Source organism: Pristiophorus japonicus, chromosome 12 (assembly GCF_044704955.1).
Source record: "Pristiophorus japonicus isolate sPriJap1 chromosome 12, sPriJap1.hap1, whole genome shotgun sequence".
In the NCBI taxonomy this organism is placed as follows: domain Eukaryota; kingdom Metazoa; phylum Chordata; class Chondrichthyes; family Pristiophoridae; genus Pristiophorus; species Pristiophorus japonicus.
Window position 1 is genome coordinate 47,605,745 of NC_091988.1, and position 27,224 is coordinate 47,632,968.

The 27,224-nt window shown below is 42.9% G+C and overlaps 1 protein-coding gene across 24 annotated transcripts in view; it reads right to left on the reverse strand.

The window, feature by feature from the left end:
- Positions 1 to 27,224, reverse strand: part of LOC139276737 (plasma membrane calcium-transporting ATPase 2) — a 430,975-nt gene that overhangs the window by 103,785 nt on the left and 299,966 nt on the right. For all 24 annotated transcript variants that reach the window (XM_070894747.1, XM_070894743.1, XM_070894745.1 and 21 more), the window contains 2 exons: positions 4,913 to 5,154; positions 4,110 to 4,344 (listed from right to left, as the gene is read on the reverse strand). In XM_070894747.1, the coding sequence (XP_070750848.1) occupies positions 4,110 to 4,344; positions 4,913 to 5,154 (477 nt within the window). The remainder of the gene's footprint in view (positions 1 to 4,109; positions 4,345 to 4,912; positions 5,155 to 27,224) is intronic.

The window sequence follows — 27,224 nt, forward strand, 5'->3', positions numbered from 1 at the left end:
TAGGCCATTCGGCCCTTCAAGTCTGCACCGCCATTCAATAAGATCATGGCTGATCATTCACCTCAGTACCCCTTTCCTGCTCTCTCTCCATACCCCTTGATCCCTTTAGCCGTAAGGGCCATATCTAACTCCCTCTTGAATATATCCAATGAACTGGCAACTACAACTCTCTGCGGTAGGGAATTCCATAGGTTAACAACTCTGAGTGAAGAAGCTTCTCCTCATCTCAGTCCTAAATGGCTTACCCCTTAACCTTAGACTTTGTCCCCTGGTTCTGGACATCCCCAACATCGGGAACATTCTTCCTGCATCTAACCTGTCCAGTCCCGTCAGAATTTTATATGTTTCTTTGAGATCCCCTCTCATCCCTTTAAACTCCAGTGAATACAGGCTCAGTCGATCCAGTCTCTCCTCATATGTCAGTCCTGCCATCCCGGGAATCAGTCTGGTGAACCTTCACTGCACTCCCTCAATAGCAAGAACTTTCTTCCTCAGATTAGGAGACCAAAACTGAACACAATATTCCAGGTGAGGCCTCACCAAGGCCCTGTACACTGCAGTAAGACCTCCCTGCTCCTAAACTCAAATCCCCTAGCTATGAAGGCCAACATACCATTTGCCTTCTTCATCGCCTGCTGTACCTGCATGCCAACTTTCAATGACTGATGTACCATGACACCCAGGTCTCATTGCACCTCCTCTTTTCCTAATCTGCCACCATTCAGATAATATTCTGCCTTCATGTTTTTGCCACCAAAGTGGATAACCTCACATTTATCCACATTATACTGCATCTGCCATGCATTTGCCCACTCACCTAACCTGTCCAAGTCACCCTGCAGCCTCTTAGCGTCCTCCTCACAGCTCACACTGCCACCCAGCTGAGTGTCATCTGCAAACTTGGAGATATTACACTCAATTCCCTCATCCAAATCATTAATGTATATTGTAAACAGCTGGGGTCACAGCACTGAGCCCTGCGACACCCCACTAGTCACTGCCTGCCATTCTGAAAAGAACCCATTTATCCCGACTCTCTGCTTCCTGTCTGCCAACCAATTCTCTATCCCCGTCAGTACATTACCCCCAATACCATGTGCCTTAATTTTGCACACCAATCTCTTGTGTGGGACCTTGTCAAAAGCCTTTTGAAAGTCCAAATACACCACATCCACTGGTTCTCCCTTGTCCACTCTACTAGTTACATCCTCAAAAAATTCTAGAAGATTTGTCAAGCATGATTTCCCTTTCATAAATCCATGCTGACTTGGACCAATCCCGTCACTGCTTTCCAAATGTGCTGCTATTTCATCTTTAATAATTGATTCCAACATTTTCCCCACGACTGATGTCAGATTCATAAACACAGCAGATACTTGGAACTAAATTCAGTCAGTTCTTTCTGACAACTATTGCTACCTGCTTTAAATGTGTGGCTGGTACATCTCTGTAACACCACAAAATATCGATATAATCATCATTATAAACATTCTTTGCCCAAATCAGAGTTTTGATGGCCCAGAAATTACTGAGGGGAAAATGGTGAGTTAACAGCACTCACCATTATTAGGTTGTTTAAAATCTCTTAATCCGCGCTCGTTCTTACCCTCTCTGTATCTAATCTGACTTTAATTCTCCCTATTTCCTTCTCTGTAATTTGCTCCGTTTCTTTCTCTATCCTTAATTGGTTATGGAGATAGTCCATTGGACCCAACATTCACAAGGTCCCAGATGCCCCGTTGGCCTTGCTGATCACCATTATCAATTCGCACATCTAGCGCTAAAATACTAACTGAAAGGCAAGGTTAAAAAAAAGGCAATTCACGATGCTCGGTGCCAAATGCACCACTCCAGTAGTGTCTGGGCTAAATATTCAATGGTGCCTGCCCTCTGATGGAATAAGTGCACTCCACTGCTACATATGTACAATAAAGCTGCACATTTTCTTGCCTCTTCACAACCATAATGACTTGTTTACACCTTGAGAGAGAACATAAAAACAATCTGAAGAAATGCCCACATTGTTCTCTAGACATTCTTGACACTGTTAAAGTTTCAATGTAGCCATCAATGAGATGCCCTCAGTACACAACCGCCCGCCCTTATAAGCAAGAACTGAGTGTACTTCACATAATTTTAATGAATATCATCTGCCCAAAAATAATGAAAGTAAAGTCAAAGGTGAAGTTGTGATACTTTTCTTGTACGCATTTATTTTCTATTTAAAAAATAGGGAAAGTCAAATTGTTGAGTGCTGTAATTACTGTAGGATGATCCCTGGGGATATTTAGAGGTCGAACAAAACTTAGAATGAAATATTTGCTGAGAAAAGAGCTGCAAAGACGAAAAAAGAAACGCCCTTAAATAATCATTCAATTTGGTTCTTCTCTTGATGAAACCTAGCCAAGCAACCCTCACATGACCCTTTGTGTCTAATTTTGATTGCTGGATCTAGGTTACAGTGTCTGAGGACTCTATTTCTCAAAGCAGGAATTGACCTGTGGGCTTCTAGCTGACCTTATAATATATTGGCCTGAAATTTGCTGTAAGAATATTGGTGAGGCTATCAGTGCTCACTGTTATAATGGAGATAATCTGACAGCAACTTCTGGATATGCACATGTGCAGTTAAACGTGGAAATCTCGAAGTTGCTGTCACGAGATACCCTGCTCCTCCACAGGGTGCGCTGTTGCAGACTCCGCACTGAACTGACTGCAATGGCATGAACTTGCTGTACTTGCACACTAGTTCCACACTAAAAATGTTTGAAAAAGTTAGGGCTGGTGCATTCAGGAGTAACTGGGTTATTAACGGCATGATAAATGATAATTACTGCTGAACAACCTCTCTGGCTCTGAAAAATTAATTCTACAAGTGTGGAGTCTCATTCCCTCAGAAGAAAATTAGTGTTGGAGATTTTGTTTTATTATTTAAAAAATCTTTTTCTGTCTGACTCTTTTATCTCTCTTCCTTAACCCATCTGTATTTCCCAATCTAAATTTTGCTTTCTGTGCGTCATATAAATCTAATTTATATTTCCTATTTTATACTTCCTGGTTTGGGCTTTGCGTGTCTCAGTGAGGATTCTTCAATTTCATTGGTTAAAGAGCCTCACTGTTGCTTTGCCTGCTCACACACACATCACAGATCCCCTGTAGAGGGCGCCACACTGGAAAAGATGCCGGATTAGAGGAAATCGCCACTGACAAACCCGCAAAACGACTGTAGGTAGCTGTCAGATCCTTCGCCACTAAGAATAAAATCCAGGCCATCATGTTTTTTTTCCTTTTGCATTCCCTCCTCATGGAAGCTGCCTCCTTTTTACTTCCTATTAACCCTCTGTACAGTCATACTTGGGTTTATAAATAGAGGCATAGAATATAAATGGATAAGTTGGCAGCCTTAATTGTTCATAGTTTTTTTTATTTGCAATACTATTTAATTATATTAATTAATACTTTTACATAATTCTCTGATCATCATAAACACCATACTATGCTCTTCCTGATGATGTTCTAGATTTGTGTTCCATAATATTTATCAACAGTTTTTAAAAGTACAAATAAAATCACTTAGATCTATATTATATTCACTTGTGGGGAAAAAGGCAATGAATAATATTTATGGAACACAGTCAGAAGGTTGAAACTTCTAACCAAGATATATCTTTCTTGCTAAACATTCTATAAAAATCGAGCTATTTCTGAGTTCCTGATGTCTCAACCTATGTACAAACTGAAGTACAATTCTGCATTTGAATCGCTCAGGAGGATATCCTTCAGTTACTGTAGACATTTCTCTGATAGACCCAGTGGAAAGTTACACATAATTCAAACGATAGTTCACAACCTATCGCTTGGTACTGTGGAAATAATTCATTTTATTTTCTGTTGGCTGCTTTTAATTCAGCTAATGTGAATCACAGAATCATAGATTATCACAACACAAAAACTGGGCATTCGGCCCGTAAACTTTGCGCTGGTGTTTTTATGAACCACGTTTTTCACTGACTGGTGATTTAATCCATATGTTTCTATCAATATAACTCTTGACTGAAATATTCATCCGTCCTGCAAAGCAAACTGAAATCATCATTTTATTTGCTTACCTCTGGTCTCACTGGGTCCTCAATGCCAACGACAGCTATACAGGTCAGGTCTATTAAAATGATATTTTCATTGTCCCAGTCAGGCTCTGGACTACCTGGGAAGTCACGGAAAGCAATACAAATGGTCCTCAATCCATTGCAAGCCATGGGCTCGATGACCTTCTTCACCATCTCATCACGATCACGAGGCCTGAAACCCCGTGGCTCTCCGGCAGTGTTTAGGATGTTTGAGCATCTAAAACAGGAAAAAAACGTATTGCTATGTCAACTCACTAGTGTATAGCCATATGAAAGTACCTAAATTATATATATATGTGTGCATTTAAAGAAGATGGTTAACATTGCTCGGAATAGGAAGATGCTCTGCTCAGGAAGAGCACCGGCAAATTGCAATGCTGGTCTTCACTCTCTGTTGTCTATGACAATGCATCTCGAGCAAAACCTCAGATGATCACCCCAATACATCCCTGGTAGGCTCTTATCATGTTCTCACATGATGAGTGGAAGTAGTCCAGCTCCAAAAGCTTGAGGCAACAACTGATTATTGTAATACACTTCTCTTCACAGACCAGTATGGTCACAAAGCAATTTGTTTCTGACTTCCGTTTTATCGAGAGGTTACACTACAGTTGTAGAAGCTGACTGCATTTACACTACATCTTTAGGGTTCATGCAAAGCAGCTTCTGGAGTTGTAGTGTAAATGCAGCCTTAACTGCCACAAATATTACACACAAAATATCATAAAGAGCATGGCATTTTCATTTTTAAGTGTGTACATCTTATATTATTTTAATGTAATTACTTTTTTAAAACAATTTCGGAGGCTCCTTTGCTATACATCCGGAAGCTTCCATCTTGCATTTTGATAACAGTACTCATGGACTTTCTCTCAGAGTTGAAAGTGTAGACTTTGTAGAGCTTCTCTTCCGGTGTCTGATCTCGAACAGTTTGGTAATCTCGCTTCAGGTCCAAGACAAGTCCCAACAGCCCACACTCAGTCTTGTTACCAACCTGACGGGGTAGACCAATATCCTTCTCTGGAGGCTGCAAGAGAGAAAATAAAAACAAGTCTACTAGTTAACTGTAAAGCAACGAGAGAGAGAGAGTCATAATCTGGTTCCCTCAATGGATCAATGAGTTTATCCATTGGGTAGCTGAGCCACACAGAGCAGATAAGTCACTGGCTCGATCCCAGGGCCTGATCTATGCTGAGTTAGCTGATCTCAGGCAAGGCAGTGATAATAGTGCCCTCATCACTCATGGATTAGCGAGGGAAAACTCATCCAGGATGCCTGCTCCCGATTGCTATCCAGAGACTCCGGCTGTGCATGTGTTAAGGCCAGGGGAAGAGAAGATTGAGCTCAGCTGTAATTCAAGCAATTACCCTCCTTGCAAGTCGATAGTCCCAATGGCATTTACCCACCCTGTTCCCATATCCCTTTATCCCCATTTCCTTCATCCACCTATCCAGTTGAATCTTTAACGTTGACATAGTTTCTGCCTCAACTACTAACCCTGGAAGTGGATTTCACAGCCTCACTACTATCAATGTGAAGACATTTCTCTTGCCTTCCGTCCTAAATCCCTTACACTTAATCTTGTGCTAATGGTTCCCTCATTCTTGACAACCTTAGCTACTGGAAACATTCAGCTTCTATCTACCCTCTCCCACCCTTACACAGCTTTAAACACGTCTATGTTTTTTTAAAATGTCATAATTTTAACACACATCCTCCTTTAAGATGCTCCTTAAACCTACCTCATCTGTCCTGATAGCTCCTTCTCTGGCTTGGTGTCAAATTTCTATTGTTAACACTCTTGTTAAGCACCTTGGGATGCTTTGCTACTTTGAAGGCGCTATATAAATTCAAGTTGTTTCTGTTATTGTTCTGAGGAATCAGCTTTATAGCTTGAATGCTACTTTGGGATAAATGATGAAGTTGGAGTGCCAACTATTAATATTCAAGTGTGGTCCTGAGCTTCCGGTCGCTTGCTGTTTTAATTCTCAGCCCAATCGCAGTCTGACCTCGGCCTCCTACGCTGTTCTAATGAAGCTCAACGGAAGGTCGATGCACAGCTCCTCATCTTTCGATTAGGCACTTTTGCAGCCTTCTGGACTCAACACAGAATTCAACAATTTCAGACCATAACCATGGCTCCCATTTTTTCAGACAGCAGCCGCAGGTAATGGTTCTAATTTTCCCTTTTACAGCTCCTCTAGACCCATCTTTTGTTTCTTTACTTGTCCCAGTACTCCCTTTTGCCTTGCACCATCATACATTTTGTCATTTAATCGTTGCTGCCTTCCACCCCATCACAGACCTTCCCTTTTGTTCTCCCCCACTCCCCCCCTCCACCTTTCCCTGCCTCTGTACTTGCTTAAAACCTGTTACATCACTAACTTTTGCCAATTCTGACAAAAGATCTGAAACATTAACTCTGTTTCTCTCTGCACAGATGCTGCCTAATCTGCTGAGTATTTCCTGCTTTTTCTGTTTTTATTTCAGATTTCCAGCATCTGCATTATTTCGCATTTGTATTAATATTCAATGTCAGCCTCTTGACAATTCAAACAAGCAATTTAAAATTCAGCATTGTTATACATTATACATTAGAGAAGCATCTGTACTGTAGCATAATTAAATTAATTGCACGAAACCTGACAGCAATGTCTCATTCCCAATACAATTCCACTGGTACTTCATTAATATTTTTTGCGTATAATTGCGCATATCCAGAAAATGCACATAGGAAGCAAAGAAAGCAACTGTTGCCTTTCTGTACCAATTTAAAAATAGTCATGCTAAAATACTTGATAAGAATCCAAATGTATTCCCTAATTAAAACTGCATGTGAATAATTGAATCCTCCATCTTTCCCCATACACAATATATTCTTGTTCTTTCCATATAAAATATTTGACAGGATCACCGGCAGCATATTGCCAGGCTATTGACTGAATACGTACACCCTGGCCTTCCTGTGTGGCAGGACACAGACACAACCTTCCACCTGTTTCTCGGTCTTCTGTAATGCCTAGAGCAATGTGGGCAGTTGAACATGAATGCAGGTGACAGAGCTACCCAATTGCTTCTTCAGTAATGTGCACTCTTCTTATGCAGAACTCCTCTGATGACTAGAGGCCATCAATTTAAGATAGTCACCAAGAAATCCAATAGGGAATTCAGAAGACAATTCTGAGTGGTGAGAATGTGGAACTCGCAGCGAGTGGTTGAAGTGAATAGTGCAGATGCATTTAAGGGGAGTCTAGACAAGCATATAAGGGAGAAGAGAACAGAGGGTTATGCTGATAGATTTTGACGAGGAAAGACGGGAGGAGGCTCGAGTGGAGCATAAACACCGGCATGGACTGGTTGGGCCGAATGGCCTGTTTCTGTGTCGTATATCCTATGTAATCCTATGTAATATGACCCATGCTGCCTGTATATTGTACAAGCGGATAATATCTGGTAGGCTGCATGCTTCTTAAATTCTACCTAACTCTCCTTTAACTCCACCACATGTTGTTTCTCCTCCTCTTCCTCCATGACATACAAGGATACACCCATTGAGAATGGCCATACGTAGGTAGGGGGTGGGAAAAATCTGTCGGTGGCCTGATTCTGTCCGTCGGCAGAATACAAAACTTTTTTTAAAAATCCCAGCTATAGAAATGATGATTTAAATCTCCAGACTCTTCCAGCTGAGAAGCTCCTCACTTCTGCAATCCTGGCACCTGCTGCATCTTAGAACTCAGTCGAAGCTAGCTGGAGTGCATTAGCAGTGTAGAACTAGGAAACTTGGAGCTGCTGCAACACTTGCTGTCGTCGTGACAACTGTGAGTGAGGCCAGTTGGGACTCGGAGGCCGGTCGCGAGAATTTTTAAAAAAGGACAAGGGAACTTGGGATGTGACTTAATGGCGGAAATGGCATCGTCCACTTTTCCGACCTGAAAAAAATACCAGCACCTTTTATGCACCACTAATCCAAGGAAATTCACCCCACATATTTTTAATGGAAACTTATTTCAACTGGCATTCATAATATCTAGATTAATATTTTCAAAATGTCATTCTTATACTGAAGGGATGTTGTACTGTCAGTGGTGCTGTTCTTTAGATGAAGCATTAAACCAAGGCCCCGTCTTTCTGTTCAGATGGATATTAAAGGCTCCACAGCACAATTCAAAGAAGTGCAGAGTTCTCTCGGTGTTGTGGGCAATAAGCCTCCCTTGACCAGTAGCAACAAGACACCCGATTATTCATCTCATTGCTGATCACAGGAGATTCCGCATGCAGAATAGCTTCCGCATTTTCTTATGTAACAACAATCACAGCACTTCAAATGCAATTCAGTGTGTGAAACACTTTCAGACATTTCAATGACATGGTAAAATGCTACATAAATGCAAGCATTTCTTTTTATTCCTTTCATTGTTTTTTTCGCTTTCATTGTTTTTTCATGAAAGCAATAAAAATCCCATAATAAATTCTACTCAGGAGGTTCGGCCTCTCTGGTGAATATCTGTTCAATGACATGGCTTCTTGCAAGTTATGTTGTAATTTCTTAACCTCTTTCGGCTCTTCACTTCATAATCCATTACCCGGCTGAGTGATCTGCTCTAGGCAATAATCCACTATAACCAGCTGTTAGAACAAGCACAAAAGCAGCCTGGTGTGGTGAAAAGTGCAGGCATGAGAGGGCATACAAACTAGCTGGCATCAGACCACGACTTCCAGTGGAATATCTATATAATTATTAAATTTGATATGTCCTGCCAGATTCCATTGAAAAGTCCTGCTGAACTATTTTCTTGTATCATTTGCAGGTAACGCTGGTCTAATGAGACTTTCCAATGTTATGTGACAGGTTGTGACACTTTCGCCACTGCATCATCATCATAGGCGGTCCCTCGTATCGAGCATGACTTGCTTCCACGCCAAAAAGGGATGAGTTAACAGGCACTTCAATGAGGGACCTGATATTCCAGGTCCCGAACTACATGTTGAAGGGTGGAAGATGCCTGTGCGTGGATTTTTTTAACGTGTGGTGGCCATTGTACACCAGCCACCACATGGGTGTGAAAGAGCTAGGTCTTGGTCCAGTGGCAAGGATTAACCAAGACGACTGGAGACCAGCTCTGCTGCACGGACCTAGTGTGCACACATATCGCAGTGTGGACTAGCCCGTGCCGCCCCTGGGCCCTCATCTCTCCTGGGCCCCGATCACATCGCGCCACGTCGCCACTGCAGTTTGCCAGCTGACTGCTGCACTTCTATGCTATGGCCACCTAGTGGCTCGGGGGAGCAGCTTTAGGTTAACGTTCTCTGTGTCAGCCCTCCTGGTTGCCGCATGCAACCAGGTAAGTACTAACTTGTGGTGTTAATTCTAATCTTTGAACTTCTTCCCCCTGCAGGTTTTTCCCAATCTCTAACAACCCCAGTTTGCCCACAGAGCCTACGCCTCTATCATTTCTGCTGCTTACACTCCTCAGGCCTCCTTCCCCCTTTATGCCACCACTGCTGATCCACAATAGGCCCTGCTTGGTTACCACTACCCGTGCCCTTGGCTGATCAGCGACTTTGTGCCCACTGGTGCTCCCTGACTTGCATCCCACTCCTCAGCTATTCCTCTCTAGCCCCTGCCCCGCTATGCCCTGCCTAGTCCACGATCTGCTCTGCGGCCCTCCTGAGTGCCATTATTCTGGCTCCATGTTGCTGGTGTCTCCTCTGGAAAGCCCAAAGTTGTGCTCACTGGTAGACCACTCCAGGTCATTATCTGCTCCACTGCCGATTCCTCGGCTCTTTTCATGATTTTCCTGCTGCATCTCTCTCATTTACTTCAGCATCGGATTTCTCCAACATTTAAAATTGCTATTTATTTTTATATTATTATTTTATACTTATCGCTTTATTACAATAATCCCCTCACCTTCCCCCACATTCACCTCGCCAACCCCTCCCCCCGTATCCCTCGCCCCTGACCTCCTCCTCCCCTTTCCCACCTCTGTGCAATGCCACAAATCTCGGCACGTTTTCTATATATTCCGAATGAAACTGTAAGAATATCACTTTCATTCCTATCTTGACAGAGAGATGTAACTGGAGCATAGTCAGGGACCCTTAATTGTTGATGACTTGTGCAAATACTTTCTCCTGCTTTGTTTCTGAAACCTTTTACAACATTGTTTGACTTTTTAAGGTACTTTGAGACCATCATGTTTTACAAAAATTCACCTGGGCATTCATTCATTATACGGTTGTGCTTGTCCTAAACAGATAGATAGTAGCTCTGGCCTTTCTTGTGATACAATCTGTAAAAATATGCTTAATTAAGGTCCCTATTAGGAATATCAGAGGATTCTCATTGACACATGAGAAGTAGACACCCTTCCAAAAAGGTTTACTGATTGAAGTTGAAATTTAAATTGCAGCTTCACAGATCTGTGCAAATTTCAGCCCATCAAAATTAGCCATTTAAACTGTAAATCACTTTAAAGTATAAAGGGGTGATATAAAGTCACATTTCTATTGCAGAAGACTTAAGTGTAATCATCTTTATTTTTCATACAAACTAAATTGGATTACTATGAGCTTTGAAGCACAGTGAGAGTTCCAACCAGCTAACTAAGTCATTTTGTATTCTGTCTGTCTGATGGGATATATGTGATGACTGATACACTGAGAATCCCTTCAATCATTAATACATGGGATGACATGAATCCCAGGGGGAGCCTGACTTTCCATTTAAAATTTAATAATTTACAATATTCCAGCTATGCTATTTCACTTCAATACACACCTTGGCAAACATTTTTGATCCTGGATGTAGCTACTAAAATGTCACAAACTTAGGTCAGTTCTTTGACAATTGGCTCATCACATTCACCAAAAGAACAGACACCACAAAAACAAGATATAGCGGGGCGGGATTGAATTTTATTCCCCCCCCCCAGAGTGGTAATGCAATGAATGTGGGAGTGCATAACTGATTGCCCCTTTCTCACCGACGTTCGGGTCACCGCAATTTTAGTGGGGGGCCGAGAAACGGGTGGCCCAAGCACCTGTCGGAAACAGGGACGAGCCTCATTGGACCATGCAAAACTTGGTCCTCTGATGTCAATAGGAGCCTCATGCCATTTTAAAGTACCATTGGGAAGAGCATGTGTTGTACATGCTCCGCCAATTGGTATTTGACACAGAGTGGCTTAACCAGTAGTCTTTAATGGGACCACTATGGCCATTCAAAAAAAGCTTTTAAAAAAAAAAAAATTATTAAACAATTTTTGTAGGGCTAGGCGGAACATGAATGCCCCACAAAAATTGCCCCCCCCCGCCCCCGATCAATGCTCGACCTTCCACGTCCCTCCGCCCATTTAGCTCACCTGCATTGGCTGGGCTCTGTGGTGGAAGGAGACGATTTCTTAACCTCACCTACACCCCCCCCACCACTTCGATTGGTGAGCTCTTTCAAAAGTGCAAGCAGCCAGCTAATGGGAAGGAAGTGAGGCTCAACCACGAGAATGGTTTTGGGACTCTGATCGTTTCCATTGTGGGGCGGCTCTGTTTGTCTCCCTCCCAATGCAAGCAGGAACTTGAAAATTGACTCAATGATTTTTGTCACGTGAATGCTTCCATGTAAATTAAAAATTGTAACATGGGACAGTGCGGGGAGCGGGGGCATGGAGGAGAGCAGGAAGATTATTGTAATTCTAACAGTTTTGTGCCACCATTGTAATCCACTCCTTTAAGTAGAATGTCCTTCAACAACAACTTTAATTTATATAGTGCCTTTAATGTAGTGAAACATCCCAAGGCGCTTCACAGCCGTGTTATAAGACAAAACAGATACATTTGACATTGAGCTACATAAGAAGAAATTATGGCAGATGACCAAAAGCTTGGTTAAAGTGGTAGGTTTTAAGCAGTGCCTTAAAAGGAGGAAAGAGAGGTAGAGAGGCGGAGAGGTTTAAGGAGGGAGTTCCAGAGCTTAGGGCCCAAGCAGCTGAAGACACGGCCACCAATGGTTGAGCAGTTATAATCAGGAATGCTCAGGAGAGCAGAATTTGAGGAGTGCAGACGTTTCGTCGGGTTGTGAGGCTGAAAGGGATAACAGAGATAGGGAGGGGCGAGGCCATGGAGGGATTTTTAAACAAGAATGAGAATTTTGAAATCGAGGCGTTACTTAACCAGAAGCCAATATAGCTCAGCGAGCACAGGGGTGATGGGTGATCGGGACTTGGTGCGAGTTAGGACACGGGCTGCCGAGCTTTGGATGAACTCAATTTTACATAGAGTAGAATGTGAGAGGCCAGCCATGAGCGCATTGGAGTCATCAAGTCTGGAGGTAAAAATGTATTTACAGAAAAGTATTAAAGGATTATAACTGACAATATACCTCAAACACGTAACTACTTAAATGCCCCATATTTTACACAACTAATAGGTGGCGAGTAATATGGCCAAAGAAACATGGAAACATAGAAAATAGGTGCAGGAGCAGGCCATTCGGCCCTTCGAGCCTGCACCACCATTCAATATGATCCTGGCTGATCATGCAACTTCAGTACCCCATTCCTGCTTTCTCTCCATACCCCTGATCCCTTTAGCCATAAGGGCTACATCTAACTCCCTTTTGAATATATCCAACGAACTGGACTCAACAACTTTCTGTGGTAGAGAATTCCACAGGTTCACAATTCCCTGGGTGAAAAAGTTTCTTCTCATCTCGGTCATGGATGGCTTACCCCTTATCCTTTGACTGTGACCCCTGGTTCTGGACTTCCCCAACATCGGGAATATTCTTCCTGCATCTAACCTGTCCAATCCCATCAGAATTTTATATGCTTCTATGAGATTCCCTTTCATTCTTCTAAATTCCAGTGAATATAAGCCTAGTCAATCCAGTCTTTCTTCAAATGTCAGTCCTGCCGTCCCGGGAATCAGTCTGGTGAACCTTCGCTGCACTCCCTCAATAGCAAGAATGTCCCTCCTCAGATTAGGAGACCAAAACTGCACACAATATTCAAGGTGTGGCCTCACCAAGGCCCTGTACAACTGCAGCAAGACCTCCGTGCTCCTATACTCAAATCCCCTTGCTATGAAGGCCAACATCCCATTTGCTTTCTTTACTGCCTGCTCTACCTGCATGCCTACTTTCAATGACTGATGTACCATGACACCCAGGTCTCGTTGCACCTCCCCTTTTACTAATCTGTCACCATTCAGATAATAATCTGCCTTCCTGTTTTTGCCACCAAAGTGGATAACCTCACACTTATCCACATTATACTGCATCTACCATGCATTTGCCCACTCACCTAACCTGTCCAAGTCACCCTCCAGCCTCTTAGCATCCTCCTCACAGTTCACACTGCCACCCAGCTTAATGTCATCTGCAAACTTGGAGATATTACATTCAATTCCTTCATCTAAATCATTAATATATATTATAAATAGCTGGGTCCCAGCACTGAACCTTGTGGTCCCCCACTAGTCACTGCCAGCCATTCTGAAAAGGATCCATTTATTCCCACTCTTTGCTTCCTGTCTGCCAACCAGTTCTCTATCCACGTCAATACATTACCCCCAATCCCATGTGCCTTAATTTTGCATGCTAATCTCTTGTGTGGGACCTTTTCAAAAGCATTTTGAAAGTCCAAATACACCACATCCACTGGTTCTCCCTTATCCACTTTACTAGTTACATCCTCAAAAAGTTCAAGAAGATTTGTCAAGCATGATTTCCCTTTCATAAATCCATGCTGAATTGGACTGATTCTGCCACTGCTTTCCAAATGCGCTGCTATTACATCTTTAGTAATTGATTCCAGCATTTTCCCCACTACCGATGTCAGGCTAACTGGTTTATAATTACCTGTTTTCTCTCTCGCTCATTTTTTTTAAAAGTGGAGTTACATTAGCTACCCTCCAATCCATAGGAACTGATCCAGAGTCCATGGAATGTTGGAAAATGATCACCAATGCATCTACTATTTCTAGGGCTACTTCCTTAAGTACTCTGCGATGCAGACTATCAGGCCCTGGGGATTTATCGGCCTTCAATCCCATCAATTTCCCTAACACCATTTCCTGACTAATAAGGATTTCCCTCAGTTCCTCCTTCTCGCTAGGCCCTTGGTTCCCAAGTATTTTCGGGAGGTTATTCATGTCTTCCTTAGTGAAGACAGAACCAAAGTATTTGTTCAATTGGTCTGCCATTTCCTTGTTCCCCATTATGAATTCACCTGATTCTGACTGCAAGGGACCTACGTTTGTCTTCACTAATCTTTTTCTCTTCACATATCTATAGAAGCTTTTGCAGTCAGTTTTTATGTTACCTACAAGCTTACTCTCATACTCTATTTTCCCCCTCCTGATTAAACCCTTAGTCCTCCTCTGCTGAATTCTAAATTTCTCCCAGTCCTCAGGTTTGCTGCTTTTTCTGGACAATTTATATGCCCCTTCCTTGGATTTAACACGATCCCTAATTTTCCTGTTAGCCACGATTGAGCCACCTTCCCTGTTTTATTTTTAAGCCAGATAGGGATGTACAATTGTTGAAGTTCATCCATGTGATCTTTAAATGTGTGCCATTGCCTATCTACCATCAACCCTTTAAGTATCATTTACCAGTCTATCCTAGCCAATTCACATCTCATACCATCGAAGTTACCTTTCTTTAAGTTCAGGACACCAGTCTCTGAATTAATTGTGCCACTCTCCATCTTAATGAAGAATTCTACCATATTATGGTCACTCTTCCCCAAGGGGCCTCGCACGACAAGATTGCTAATTAATCCTCTCTCATTACACAAGACCCAGTCTAGGATGGCCTGCTCTCAAGTTGGTTCCTCGACATATTAGTCTAGAAAACCATCCCTTATACACTTCAGGAAATCCTCCTCCATGGTATTGCTACCAGTTTGGTTAGCCCAATCTATATGTAGATTAAAGTCACCAATGATAACTGCTGTACCTTTATTGCACGCATCCCTAATTTCCTGTTTGATGCCATCCCCAACCTCACTACTACTGTTTGGTGGTCTGCACACAACTCCCACTAACGTTTTCTGCCCTTTGGTGTTTCGCAGCTCCACCCATATAGATACCACATCATCCAAGCTAATGTCTTTCCTAACTATTGCGTTAAGCTCCTCTTTAACCAGTAATGCTACCCCACCTCCTTTTCCTTTCTGTCTATCCTTCCTGAATATTGAATACCCAGCCTTGGTTACCTGGGAGCCATGTCTCCGTAATCCCAATTACATCATATCCGTTAACAGCTATCTACGCAGTCAATTCATCCACCTTATTACGAATGCTCCTCATATTGAGACTCAGGGCCTTCAGGCTTGTTTTTTTAACATTCTTTGTCCTTTTAGAATTATTTTGTAATATGGCCCTTTTTGATTTTTGCCCTTGATTTCTCTGCCCTCCATCCACTCTTACTTTTCTCCTTCCTACCTTTTGCTTCTGCCTCCTTTTTACTTCCTTCTGCCTCCCTGCATTGATTCCCATCCCCCCTGCCATATTAGTTTAAACCCTCCCCAACAGCACGAGCAAACACTCTGCCTAGGACATCGGTTCCGGTCCTGCCCAGGTGCAGACCGTCCCACCTCCCCCAGAACTGGTTCCAATGTCCCAGGAATTTGAATTCCTCCCCCTTGTATTCATCTGAACTATCCTGCTATTCCTACTCTGAATAGCACGTGGCACTGGTAGCAATCCTGAGATTACTACCTTTGAGGTCCTACTTATTAATTTAGCTCCCTAAATTCAGCTTGTAGGAACTCACCCATTTTTTTACCTATATCTTTGGTACCTATACGCACCATGACAGCTGACTGTTCACCCTCCCCCTCCAGAATGCCCTGTAGCTGCTCCAAGACATCCTTGACCCTTGCACCAGGGAGGCAACATACCATCCCTCGAGTCTCGTTTGCGGCCGCAGAAACGCCTATCTATTTCCCTTACAATAGAATCTCCTACCACTATAGCTCTCCCACTCTCTTTCCTGCCCTCCTGTGCAGCAGAGTCACCCCTGGTGCCATGAACTTGGCTGCTGCTGCCTTCCCCTATGAGCCACCTCCCTCAACAGTATCCAAAACGGTATATCTGTTTTGGAGGGAGATGACCGCAGGGGACCCCTGCACTACCTTCCTTCCTCTGTTCTTCCTGAAAGAAGTGACATCTAGAAACTCAAATACTGTTTTTAAGATATATAGGGTTTAATGTTCTTGGAGCAGTTTGCTGATAGGAAAGGGCAGTCGATCTGGTGGCTCCAGCTTGATAACCAGCCAATTCAGTTAAAAGGGGAGGGAGGAGGCTTTCCTGGGTAAGGCTGCGAAGAGTTGGGCACTAGAGTTGTCATTTTTTGTGGGACCAGGAGGAGTGGTAATACATTAATGTTCTTCATGGACATTTCATCCATGAACTGTCAAAATCCTGTGGGCTAAAACTTTCAATTGTTTTGCATGCTTAATGTCCACTTAACACCCATTTTACCGCTGAAATGACGTATAACGCCCATATCGCGCCCATTTTGGCACAAAATGGAAACTGGTGGGTATTTTTCAGAACCTTATCACCGAGTGTTACTTTCCCCACGTGCTTAACGGCGAGAAAAAATATTATCGCCGGCCCACTTTTTTGAGGTGGAATCAACAGAATGGGCGAATTCAACACCCATATCGCCGAGCGTTACTTTCCACACGGATTTAACACCGAGATTCAATATTAACGCCCGCCCACTTTTTTTTGTCGTAAAGAGCATATTTACCAAAACTAGCGGCCATGAGATCACCCAGCATCAATTTCACCAGCTCGCACACATATCGCCCACAATATCGCTCGCCCAAAAAACCGCCCACAAAAAGTGGAACTAACTGGAACTAATCACAGCGTTATGGACACCATGTTCTAGATCACATGTCGCGTCCTTTAAAAGGTTGCTGTGCTTCAACCTCGGCGGAGTTTGGATGTACTCTGCAGGTCGTTGGAGTTGATGTGAACATCTGTAAAAACATCTTGACCATATTGTAACCGATTGGAATTGAAGAGGTGGCTTCGTCCGGACATTCCTTGTTTGTGACCAATTGGTGGAAAACAGAGAGCTACTGCAATGGGGCCTGTCCTTTCTCACCCTATCTTGGTGACCAAATACATGCAGCAGACTCGATATCACCGAAGGAACGCTCCACTGCATTATGTGCCCAATGTAAGACGTGACCCCCCCGAAAGTACAAGGAGAAGCATTCTTACCTCGACTTGCCCGACACCACCTGCCTTCAGAGACTGCGCTTCCACAAAAAGGTTATCACTGAGGTATGCCAGCTGATAAGGGTACTGCACTGTCTGTCGAGGTCAAAGTCACCACGGCACTGTCGTTCTATGCCTCGGGTTCTTTTCAGGCCACAGCTGGCGACATTTGTGGACTTTCTCAGCATGCCACACATCACTGCATTAGACAGGTCACTGAAGCTCTGTACACACGCAGGAGGGACTTGATCAGCTTCCCTATCACTAAGGAGGCACAGAGTGACAGGGCTCTAGGATTCTCCAGAATTGCAAACTTCCCCAAGGTACAGGGAGCAATAGACTGTACACACATCGCGATGCGGGCACCTTTTCAGGATGCTGAGGTTTTCAGGAATCACAAGGGATTCCACTCCCTGAATGTCCAACTGGTTGTCGACCACCAGTAAATTATACTGGCAGTGAATGCTCAATTTCCGGGCAGCATCCATGATGCTCACATCCTGTGTGAGAGCACTGTATCTGACTTGTTTAACAATGAGCCACAAGGTCAATGCTGGATGCTTGGTCACAAAGGATATGGCCTTGCCACCTGGCTGATGATCCTCCTGCATGACACCCACACCGAGGCCGAGAGGTGACACGATGAGAGCCACAGAGCAACTCGCAATATCGTAGAGAAAACCATTGGAGTGGTGAAGCAACGCTTTAGATGCCTGGCCCACTCAGGAGGCGAGCTCCAATACCACCCTGAGCAGATAGCTCAATTCGTGGTGGTGTGCTCCATGCTACACAACTTGGCTATCAGGAGAGGACAAGAATTGCCTGATGAGTCTGACAGTCCACCAGAGAGGAGAAGAGGAGGACGAGGAGACGGATGCTGACATCGGGCCAGACAATCAGGCCGACGCTGAAGCCATGCCCCTGCCCCCCTGTAAACCGCATGAAAGGGCCCGTGGTGGCATGGTAGCTGCAAGAGCCTTACATCAGGAGCTCATCAATGATCGCTTCGCCTGAAAGAACGTTGGTGTTATTTACAAGGCTGACACACTGCTGGGCGTGCAGGTCATACATCAATAATGGGCATCACCTTGGTGACAGTTAAAGTTTAAGTTGATTGAAGTTAAGTGTGATTATACCCTTTGATGTGAAGGAATCACCAGTGTGTAATGGTGCAGCTATCTGAGGCAATGTGCTACAAGGTTTTGTTAAATAAAAAACATTTAAACCGAATATTAGTCTGAAATCATCAGTATTTCTGTACAAACCAACCCTTCCCCCCCACCCCCCACCCGCTTCTCCTCCCCACCTCTATCCCTTCCCCTCCTGACTCCAAGCCGCCTGGCCGAGGAGCTCCTCAGGCAATGCTTCATTGAGGGGGGGAGGGGGGATGACGGCCGAAGTGCTGCTTGGATGGATACAGGAGAGGATGGTCCCAAGGTGGGAACGTGCTCTGAGCCAGAAGCAAGATGTTGCTGCTGGCTCTCGTGTGTGGTTGGCAATGGGAGTGCGGCACCTTGGGGTGTAGTGCGGCACTCCAAGACCACAGGGAGCCCTCTGCCACCAGTGTTCTTGGCTACCAGCTCCAGGGCCTACTCCATGTTATATCTTATTTGTTGGACAAAAACTCGGTGCCAACTATGTTCTTGGTGCTTAGTAGGCTTTTTGCTACTGGTGAATCTCCGTCATTCCTCCCACAACAGCCAGACAAGTACACACCACAGCCACACACGCGTTCAGTCCCTCTGAGCTCCCTCTCTCTCTGTTTCCTCTTCTGCGCATGTCATGTTGACCCTTGACCTCTTGAATCACAGTAATCGAGCTTTGCCATGCCATTGCTAAGGACGGCCACACTTTACAGCAGAAGGTCAAAAAAATTTTAAACTACCACTCATTTGATATCGCTCGTGGTAATGCATATTTTCAAAAATGGAAACTAGATGTTTCGAGAAGCCGGCGATCTGAAAACCCTTTTTTAACGACCACTCTGGAAATAACGCCCATTTTTGGGCGATAAGCACAAAAGTGGAGGCACTAGTCCAATGACTTTAAATGATCTAACAATAGCAATATATATTGATGTTCTGCAATGAATGGGTAGTGATTATTGTTGCTATTCCAGTGCAAATACTTAAAAGTTGTGTTACTGACAAATAAACCAGTTTTCTTCAGCTATTTCCCTGTGTTGCTCACCATCACATCCTGACCACTTCCTTATATCCTTCACCACCCTTATTCCCCCTACCTCCTTACACCCTACTTCTTTACACCCTACTTCTTTCTGCATCTGCCCCCGGAAAAAAACCTCTCTTCCAAGTCACTTAAGACTGTCCTTTCAAACTGCCTAGCCTTTGGCCCTCAATTCGCCACAATACTTCTACAACCACTCGCTCACCTCCACTTTGCCCCCAACAAAATCCATACTGTTTCCCCATTCAGGTCTCCCACCTGGGATGACCCCTAGTTCACTCCCTCAAGTCCAAGGGGTGCAGCGGTAAGTATATCTGGCATGCAACTGTTTTTCACTGAGGACTGTTGTTCTGCATGTGAGTTACTGACCAATGCTCAGTTGTATCACGATCTTTAGATAGCAAAAATAACCATTGCTTTGGCAGACAGGACTCTACTAAATCTTGCATGACAAATGTATATAAAATACAGCATAGAAATCAGTTTCTGGGGCTCAGTAGGATTCAATCTAAAAGTCCACAATGTATATATGTAGCTGGGACGTCACATTAACAAAGGGTTAGTGAAAAGAGATTGCGTGAATCATCTGCAATTGACAACATTAGCATAATGACATTAACCAAAGCTAGCTCCTTCAAATTCATCTTGACAAATCTGATTATGTCCGATAATTTGCAAACACCTTCAACCCTGAATTTACTAATGTTACACATGTGCAAAATTTTGCATCATTCGAATTTGTTTGCAGATTGAACAATTTCAGTTGGAGGATTCTCACTCTTGCAGAAAATAATTGCATTTCAGCCTCACAAAGATACTAAGTTATTTGCATAAATAAGCACCAACATTATTCTGTTTCTGTACACCAGTGATGCTCAATGGGAGCCTCACCAGAATTATTTTTATGAGTTTCACTTCTATCTGTCACAGTAAAGGCCAAAGTCACAAAGTACTGGTGTATGGCTTAAAAATGGCCCCACCCCCGCCAAGAGCACTGTTTAAATTTTCCAAAAAACGAAGAGGGCTTCCAAATGTGTCCCATGGCAATAGGAAATGTAAGAACTATGAGGTGCTGACTGATGCACACAGGCACGAGACATGTACAGTTGTGAGACACAATAATAAACTGACCCTTCAGGATTGAAAGAGTGGACCTGTTCATCTCTGTATGACCCACATAGCATGTACCAAGTAAACAAGAACTGCACTTTGCTAATGATTAAAGTCACATCCCCCTGATATATTGCATTTAATCATGCATTCTGGTATGTGTTCTCAGCTGGAATATTGCCCCTGAAATATTGCATTTAATCATGCATGTTGGTAGGTGATTCTCAGCTGTTTCTCATCCTCTAATATCCATTTATCAACACAGACTTCTAAAAGAACTCATTGCAAGATCTATTTTTTATGGTCTTCCTCATAAAGACTAGAGAACTCCTGCCTCTCATTATCTCTTGGTCTGGCTGTCCCTGAAACATCACTCTTGAATTGCTGACTGAGTTATTAATCTCAAGTGTGTGCACATATTTAGAAAACCGCCATGTTGCCCTGGTAAGTAAAGTTTCTCAGCTCTATTATTTATTTCACTGGTTTTAGGGGGAAAAAAACATGCACAGAATGGACAAATCAACAAGCATGGATTGACATGCAGCTGAATTTCAGGGCCAAGCCATCCAGGCTATGTGTGAACAGCTGCAATTTGCTATTTGCTACTCCAAGCTAGTATCTCAGGCTCAGCGAGCCATACTTGTGAACCATCTGCTCTTGGGTGAATATTGAGCTGCTGTGGTGCTTCAGGGATTGCCAAAGCACCCCAAACCTCTCCACCATCTAACACAGCCTCCAGTTTTGTAGTTGATTTGCTCACGCAGAATACTGTTACTTTGGTCATCTGTTAACCAAGGGTCAAATGGGATATCCGCTTGAGATTTTCAACTTAAGAATTAAAACAAAAACATTCAAATAAAAGCCAGAATGTAGCTGAAATACTATGCTTTCTTCGTGATGAGCAGGGATTATCTTAGAGCACTCTCCCAGCAAAGCTCTCAGAGCACTCCCGCAGAATATGACTACAACGTCCCCTCTTTAAACATCAGCATAAACCAAGTAGGTTGAGCCTCATAACTCTGGGAATACATCTGTTTGATTCAAAACTTTTCTGAGGATTAAATAAAGTCTGGAATATTTTTAATCATTTGAAATTGCACAAGTAGTCATAGGCTAGTGACCAGAGTTCTGTGAGTGTTTGCCCATGCATATATGGAGCTCTGCTTACCAAATCCTGTCAGTTGCTAACTGGGAGTTATTGATGGTGACAGGTCCCGGATAGCTCAGTGTGTAAATGCACTGCCATATTTGGAACTAAAATCAAACCAGGAAGATCCTAGATTTAACCCTTGGCTTCTGCGGAATTAGTAAATCCCATGCACAGTGGGAGTTAGGCTGTTGACTTCAGTGACCCCATTGGAAAATTTTCATCTGGACACTGGGCAAGGACAAGCTGGGTTCAGCTGAAATATTTCTTATCAACATCCACCATCTGGATTCACAGCTGGGCTAGGTACTGGAGGGCTGCCAACTATACCCCATAACTCAACGTCTTCAGATGGCAGAAAACAGAAAGAAAAGGAATAAGTTGCAGCGAACTTTCACTTGCTCTGATTAAAATTCTTCTACACCAAATGTAGCATTGGGATTTTTACCTGTATGGCCTATGAGGGCTTTTATTTTAATTCATGTTATGATATTGCTGTAAAGCTAGATTCAGATTACAATGGGTTAACTCGCAGAAACACATCATTTTTAACTTAAAATTTAAAGCCATTTAGAATGTTGATTGGAACGGTTCCTGGACGGGGAAACCACACAGACCAAACATCAAATTGTTTACCTTTGCTCGTCACATTGGGGCTGAAATTGCGGTCGGAGGCTTCCCGCGGGCAATGCCTCCGACCTGAAACATTTCTACGAAATTACTTGGTGGTCTGGGAGGAACCTGCAATTCCGTTGGGGAGGCCTTCATTTCCTGCGCTGTGAAGCGTGCTCCCGTCCGGAGGGTTCCCACGCGGATGGTGCAGTCACGTGTGACTGCTCAGCCAATCAGGTACAGTACTCCACAGCTTTCCCATTAATCGCAATGAGAACTCCGTATCTACGAGTTCTCATTGCTATTAATGGGGGAAAAAAAACAAACACACTAATAAAAAATAAAAAACAGACCTCACATAATTAAAATTAATTGAAATTAAAGTTAATAAATGTCTTAGAAAAAAAAGAATATTTTTCCAATTTTTTTTAAAGTTTTGGAATTCAGGTTAAAAATAAACTTACCTTAGTGGGCAGATTTTTTAACAATGTTTATTTAATTTAAGTCTATTACATTTGTTATGTTTTTAAACACTTGCACCTGTAAAAGTAGGCTATGCGCCTGCTTTTTCAGGCGCAAGAATTTTGAGGACATTTGCTGGGCAAGATATGGGTAAATACCGCAATCTTGCCCAAGCAAATGTCCTCTTTCATCGAGATGTGGATCATCTGTCAAGCTGACAGATCGGAAAAGCGGTTTTCAGCGCATGCACATTGTGCGCTGAAAACCGGCTTTTCCGATGCCTTTCCGGGTCCATAGACACTTCGTACGGACCCAGGGAGGCCGGGATTTCAGGTTTTGAAACAATAAAGTTCATTAGGTTTTATCTGGACTATTTCTTGCCATGGCGATAGAATGGTTTTCATTCATTATGCCTGGCAGGGGGTTTGGCTGAATAGGACAAAGAAGTTCCATTTGTTTCCACATTATGAGGGTAGCATTTCATTTAAAATAACAACTGACTGACAGCTTGACAGCCCAATCGTTGGTACACAGAGTTGAAGGAGAGGTCAAAATACTAACTTTATTTTTCTCTTTTGGGGGATCAGAGTGAGTCAGTTAGATACCAGAGAGGCTTCAGACTGATACGCAAATGCATACAGCCTGTAATAGAGAATGTAATGACAAGTTATCTTAGGGACTGTTTGCTTTGAAGTCAAATTAGTCTCGGATGCTGACAGGGTCATATAGTTTAACATTTTTATTGTATGAGGAGTGGTCAAAATAGCGGAATCTCATTGTGAAAGCTGTATTATGTTCATTCATGCATTTCAAGTAAAATAAGTCAGTTTGTTGTTTTACAATCATATCTCATCTTGCTAGAGTCACCTTTAGTCCACAGAGCAAGATCATAGTATCCAATATATGCAACAATGTGTCTATGTTATGATCCCTGGCTTATGCTAGCGTTTAACTAGTTATTAAGCAGGAAAGATGCACTCCAGATCATAAGAGACATGAGGTCGGCTCACAGGAGTGATTAACGATGCTGAGCCTGATAGAAATCTAGTGCAAACCCATAAAATTGCTGAGCCCAAGAGTGGTATTACAGATTTTATTCCCCCTCCCAACACAATGCCAACCATCTCTCCCACTATCAACTGACACGTACAAGCTATTCCGTGCCATGGGTTTTTAAAGAAGTTGCTGAAAATACAGAGATGTGCTTTGAACCACGCCAGAACATCAAAATACAGTGATAAGTAATTATAGTAGCAAAGCATTTGCTAAATGGAAGGCAACAAGACAAAATACATATTTTTTTGTTCATGAACTCCAATTGTTCTTACTATTACTAGAACAAATGTAATTATTTCTGTTGCATGCAGTTAAATAGCAATCTATCACACTCAGCCAGGCAAAGCTCACCATATTTTCAATAATTATGTAACATCTCGAGCAGTCCATTTTGCTTTCATGACAGAAAATCTGAAGTTTCACATGTTTTACGTCAGTGAAAAATGCGCTCACTAAATATAACATATTCAGAAGCGTGAAATTAATTATCTTGTACTGTAGTCCGTGTAGATTTTCGGCTGTTTTCCCAGATATTCTGGCAGATGTGCTTAATCAATTTTCGTTCATAGATGTGTAATCTCTACATTCTTGAAATCTGTTCTCCACTTAAGCAGTGAAATTTACTCAAGAGAATGGTCACAATGTACTAACTTAATGAACAGTCCTGTAACCAAGTTAAAGGAAGCATGCTAGAAGAACAAATTTAATTCTTATGAACATGCAACAAAAACAATTACATTTGTCTTTCTCCCACTGATGCTGATCTTTTCCAACATTTCGATTTCAGATTTCCACCATTTTCTGTTTTTCTTTCTATCTCGAACAGATTAAATTCACTTTAGATATTTGTTGGTTCGCTCACTGTTGATCGAAAACGAAGTTAACAGAATCGTCACTGAAACCCACGCTTGCACAAAGTCTTCAAGGACCAGTTGAGCGCTTCTACCACGCTTAAAAAATAAGTTCAAATGGTCGCTAGCTGACTGTAATTTTCCCCGTGTTTCCTTTGTTCTCCTTTATATAGTTTGGTCACACAGCTTTGTTTGTTTTCTTTCCCTGCTCTTTTAGACTCCCACGCACCATTCCCCTGTCGAGCGGGCTGGCAGGTGACCTGATCGCAGGCTTCTCAACATCCCCAGGAAGGAGGGAACAGTGCTGCAGGGGTCCAGCTTGCTTAGCCTGCCTTTTCCCTGCCCAGTATAACTGTGAATCTTAGGTCAGAGAGTAACATTTTGCATCACATGTTTTTTAAATGAAATACTCTTAAAATGATGTCCTCTAGCTATTGACTCACTGATCCAAATGGAATTCTTCCCTAGTTAGCATATCAAAGCCCTTCATTAATTTTGAACACCTCTATGAGATCTCCTCTTGAGCTCCTTTGCTTTGATGTAAATACCCTTGTTTCTCAAGTCAATCCTCATAACTTATGCCTTTCATCCCTGCTAACAACATTGCAAATGTCTTCTGCACCATCTCCATGGCCTTGACATCTGTCCTAAATTAAGGTGCCCAAAATTTGACACATGGTGGAATTATTCCAGGGGCTGTGCTCAGGCACGCTGAATTGCGTCGGAGCAGCAAATCTCAGAAAATTGGGCAGGTCGAAGGACCCCGCCAGATTTTCCTTCCATTGAACTATCTGCAACATGCCTCAAGCTTTAATCAAACTGTCTGTTTCGTTCCCTGAACACATGAGCCATTTTGGGTGCGGGATCAGTGTGATCTGGACTGGGGAGAGGGTATTTGGGGCATAACCCATGTCTGCTGCTTTCTGGCTTGGTTACTAAGTTCTGACAGAGAGGGGTGGGCACTTCTTCTGCTCCTTCCCCCATCATAATTTTACATTTGGAGGTGGGGATGGTAGGATGCTGGGCTCCCCAAACATTCTGCCGGCTGAGTCCAGTGTACAGCCAACAGGAACTGCACCTGCTTTGCTGTAAGTGGACCCAACATATCAAATATCCCAGTGACAATCAATCTGAGCGGGGTTGTTAGTAAGAGAGTGACATATGACAGAATGAGTCACATGAACCCCCAGGTTCCCCTGTCTCTGCACACTCTTTAGAACTTTGCCATTAAGTCTATAGTGCTCTCCCTATTCCTTCTGCCAAAATGCATCACCTCACACTTCTCGCTATTAAATTCCATCTGCCACTTGTCTGCCCACTTTGCTAGCCTATCGATGTCCTGTTGCAGTCGATTAGTATCATCTTCATTATTTACCACTCCTCCAAGTTTGGGATCAGCAAATTTTGAAATGTTACTCTGTATTCCAATATCTAAGTCATATATATGTAGAGAAAAAGCAGTGGTCCTAGCACTGACCCTTGGGGAACATCACAACTCACCATCCTCCAGTTTGAAAAGCAACCATTTACCACGACTCGTTGTTTTCTGTCCTTAAGCCAATTTCGTATCCAAGCTGACATTGACCCTCCTATTCCATGAGCCTCAATTTTGTAAACCAGCCTTTTATGTGGTACTTTATCAAACTCCATCCTAAAATCCATATAGACAACATCCACTGCATTCCCTTCATCAAACTTCTCTGTTACTGCATCAAAAAAATTAATTAGATTAGTCAAACATGATCTGCCTTTTACAAATTCACGCTGGCTCTCCTTACTTAACTTAAATCTCTCCAAATGCCTATTAATTTTTTCCTGATTATTGCTTCCAAAACCTTGACCACCACCGATGTTAAACTGACCGGCTTATAGTTACTAGGATTGTCCTTACACCCTTTCTTGACCAAGTGTGTCACATTTGCCACTTTCCAATCCTCTGGCACCTCCCCCGCATCTAGGGAAGATTGGAAGATTATGGCAAGCCCTTCTGCTATCTCCAGCCCACTTCCCTTAGCAACCTGGGATACAAGCCATCTGGACAAGGCGACTTATTCACTCTAAGCATATCCAGCCCTTCCAGTACATGCTGCCTATCAATTTTCACCCCATCCATTACCTCTACCATCTCTGCTTCTACCGATATTTTGTCAGCATCCTCTTCCTTAGTAAACACCAATACAAAGTATTCTAGCCTTGCCCTGCACCTCTAAGCATATATCACCTTCTTTGTACCGAAGACGCCCCACCCCGCCTCTTACTAGTTACACGGCGGTAGAAGATTTTTGAGTTTCCTTTTATATTAACACATTCTATTCTCAAATTCTGTCTTTGCCAGTCTTAACTGATTTTAGAGGGGAATACACTTATTGTATTTGGTTTGGTTCTCGCTTGAAGAATTCACCTGACATGCATCATACACCCTCTTTTTTT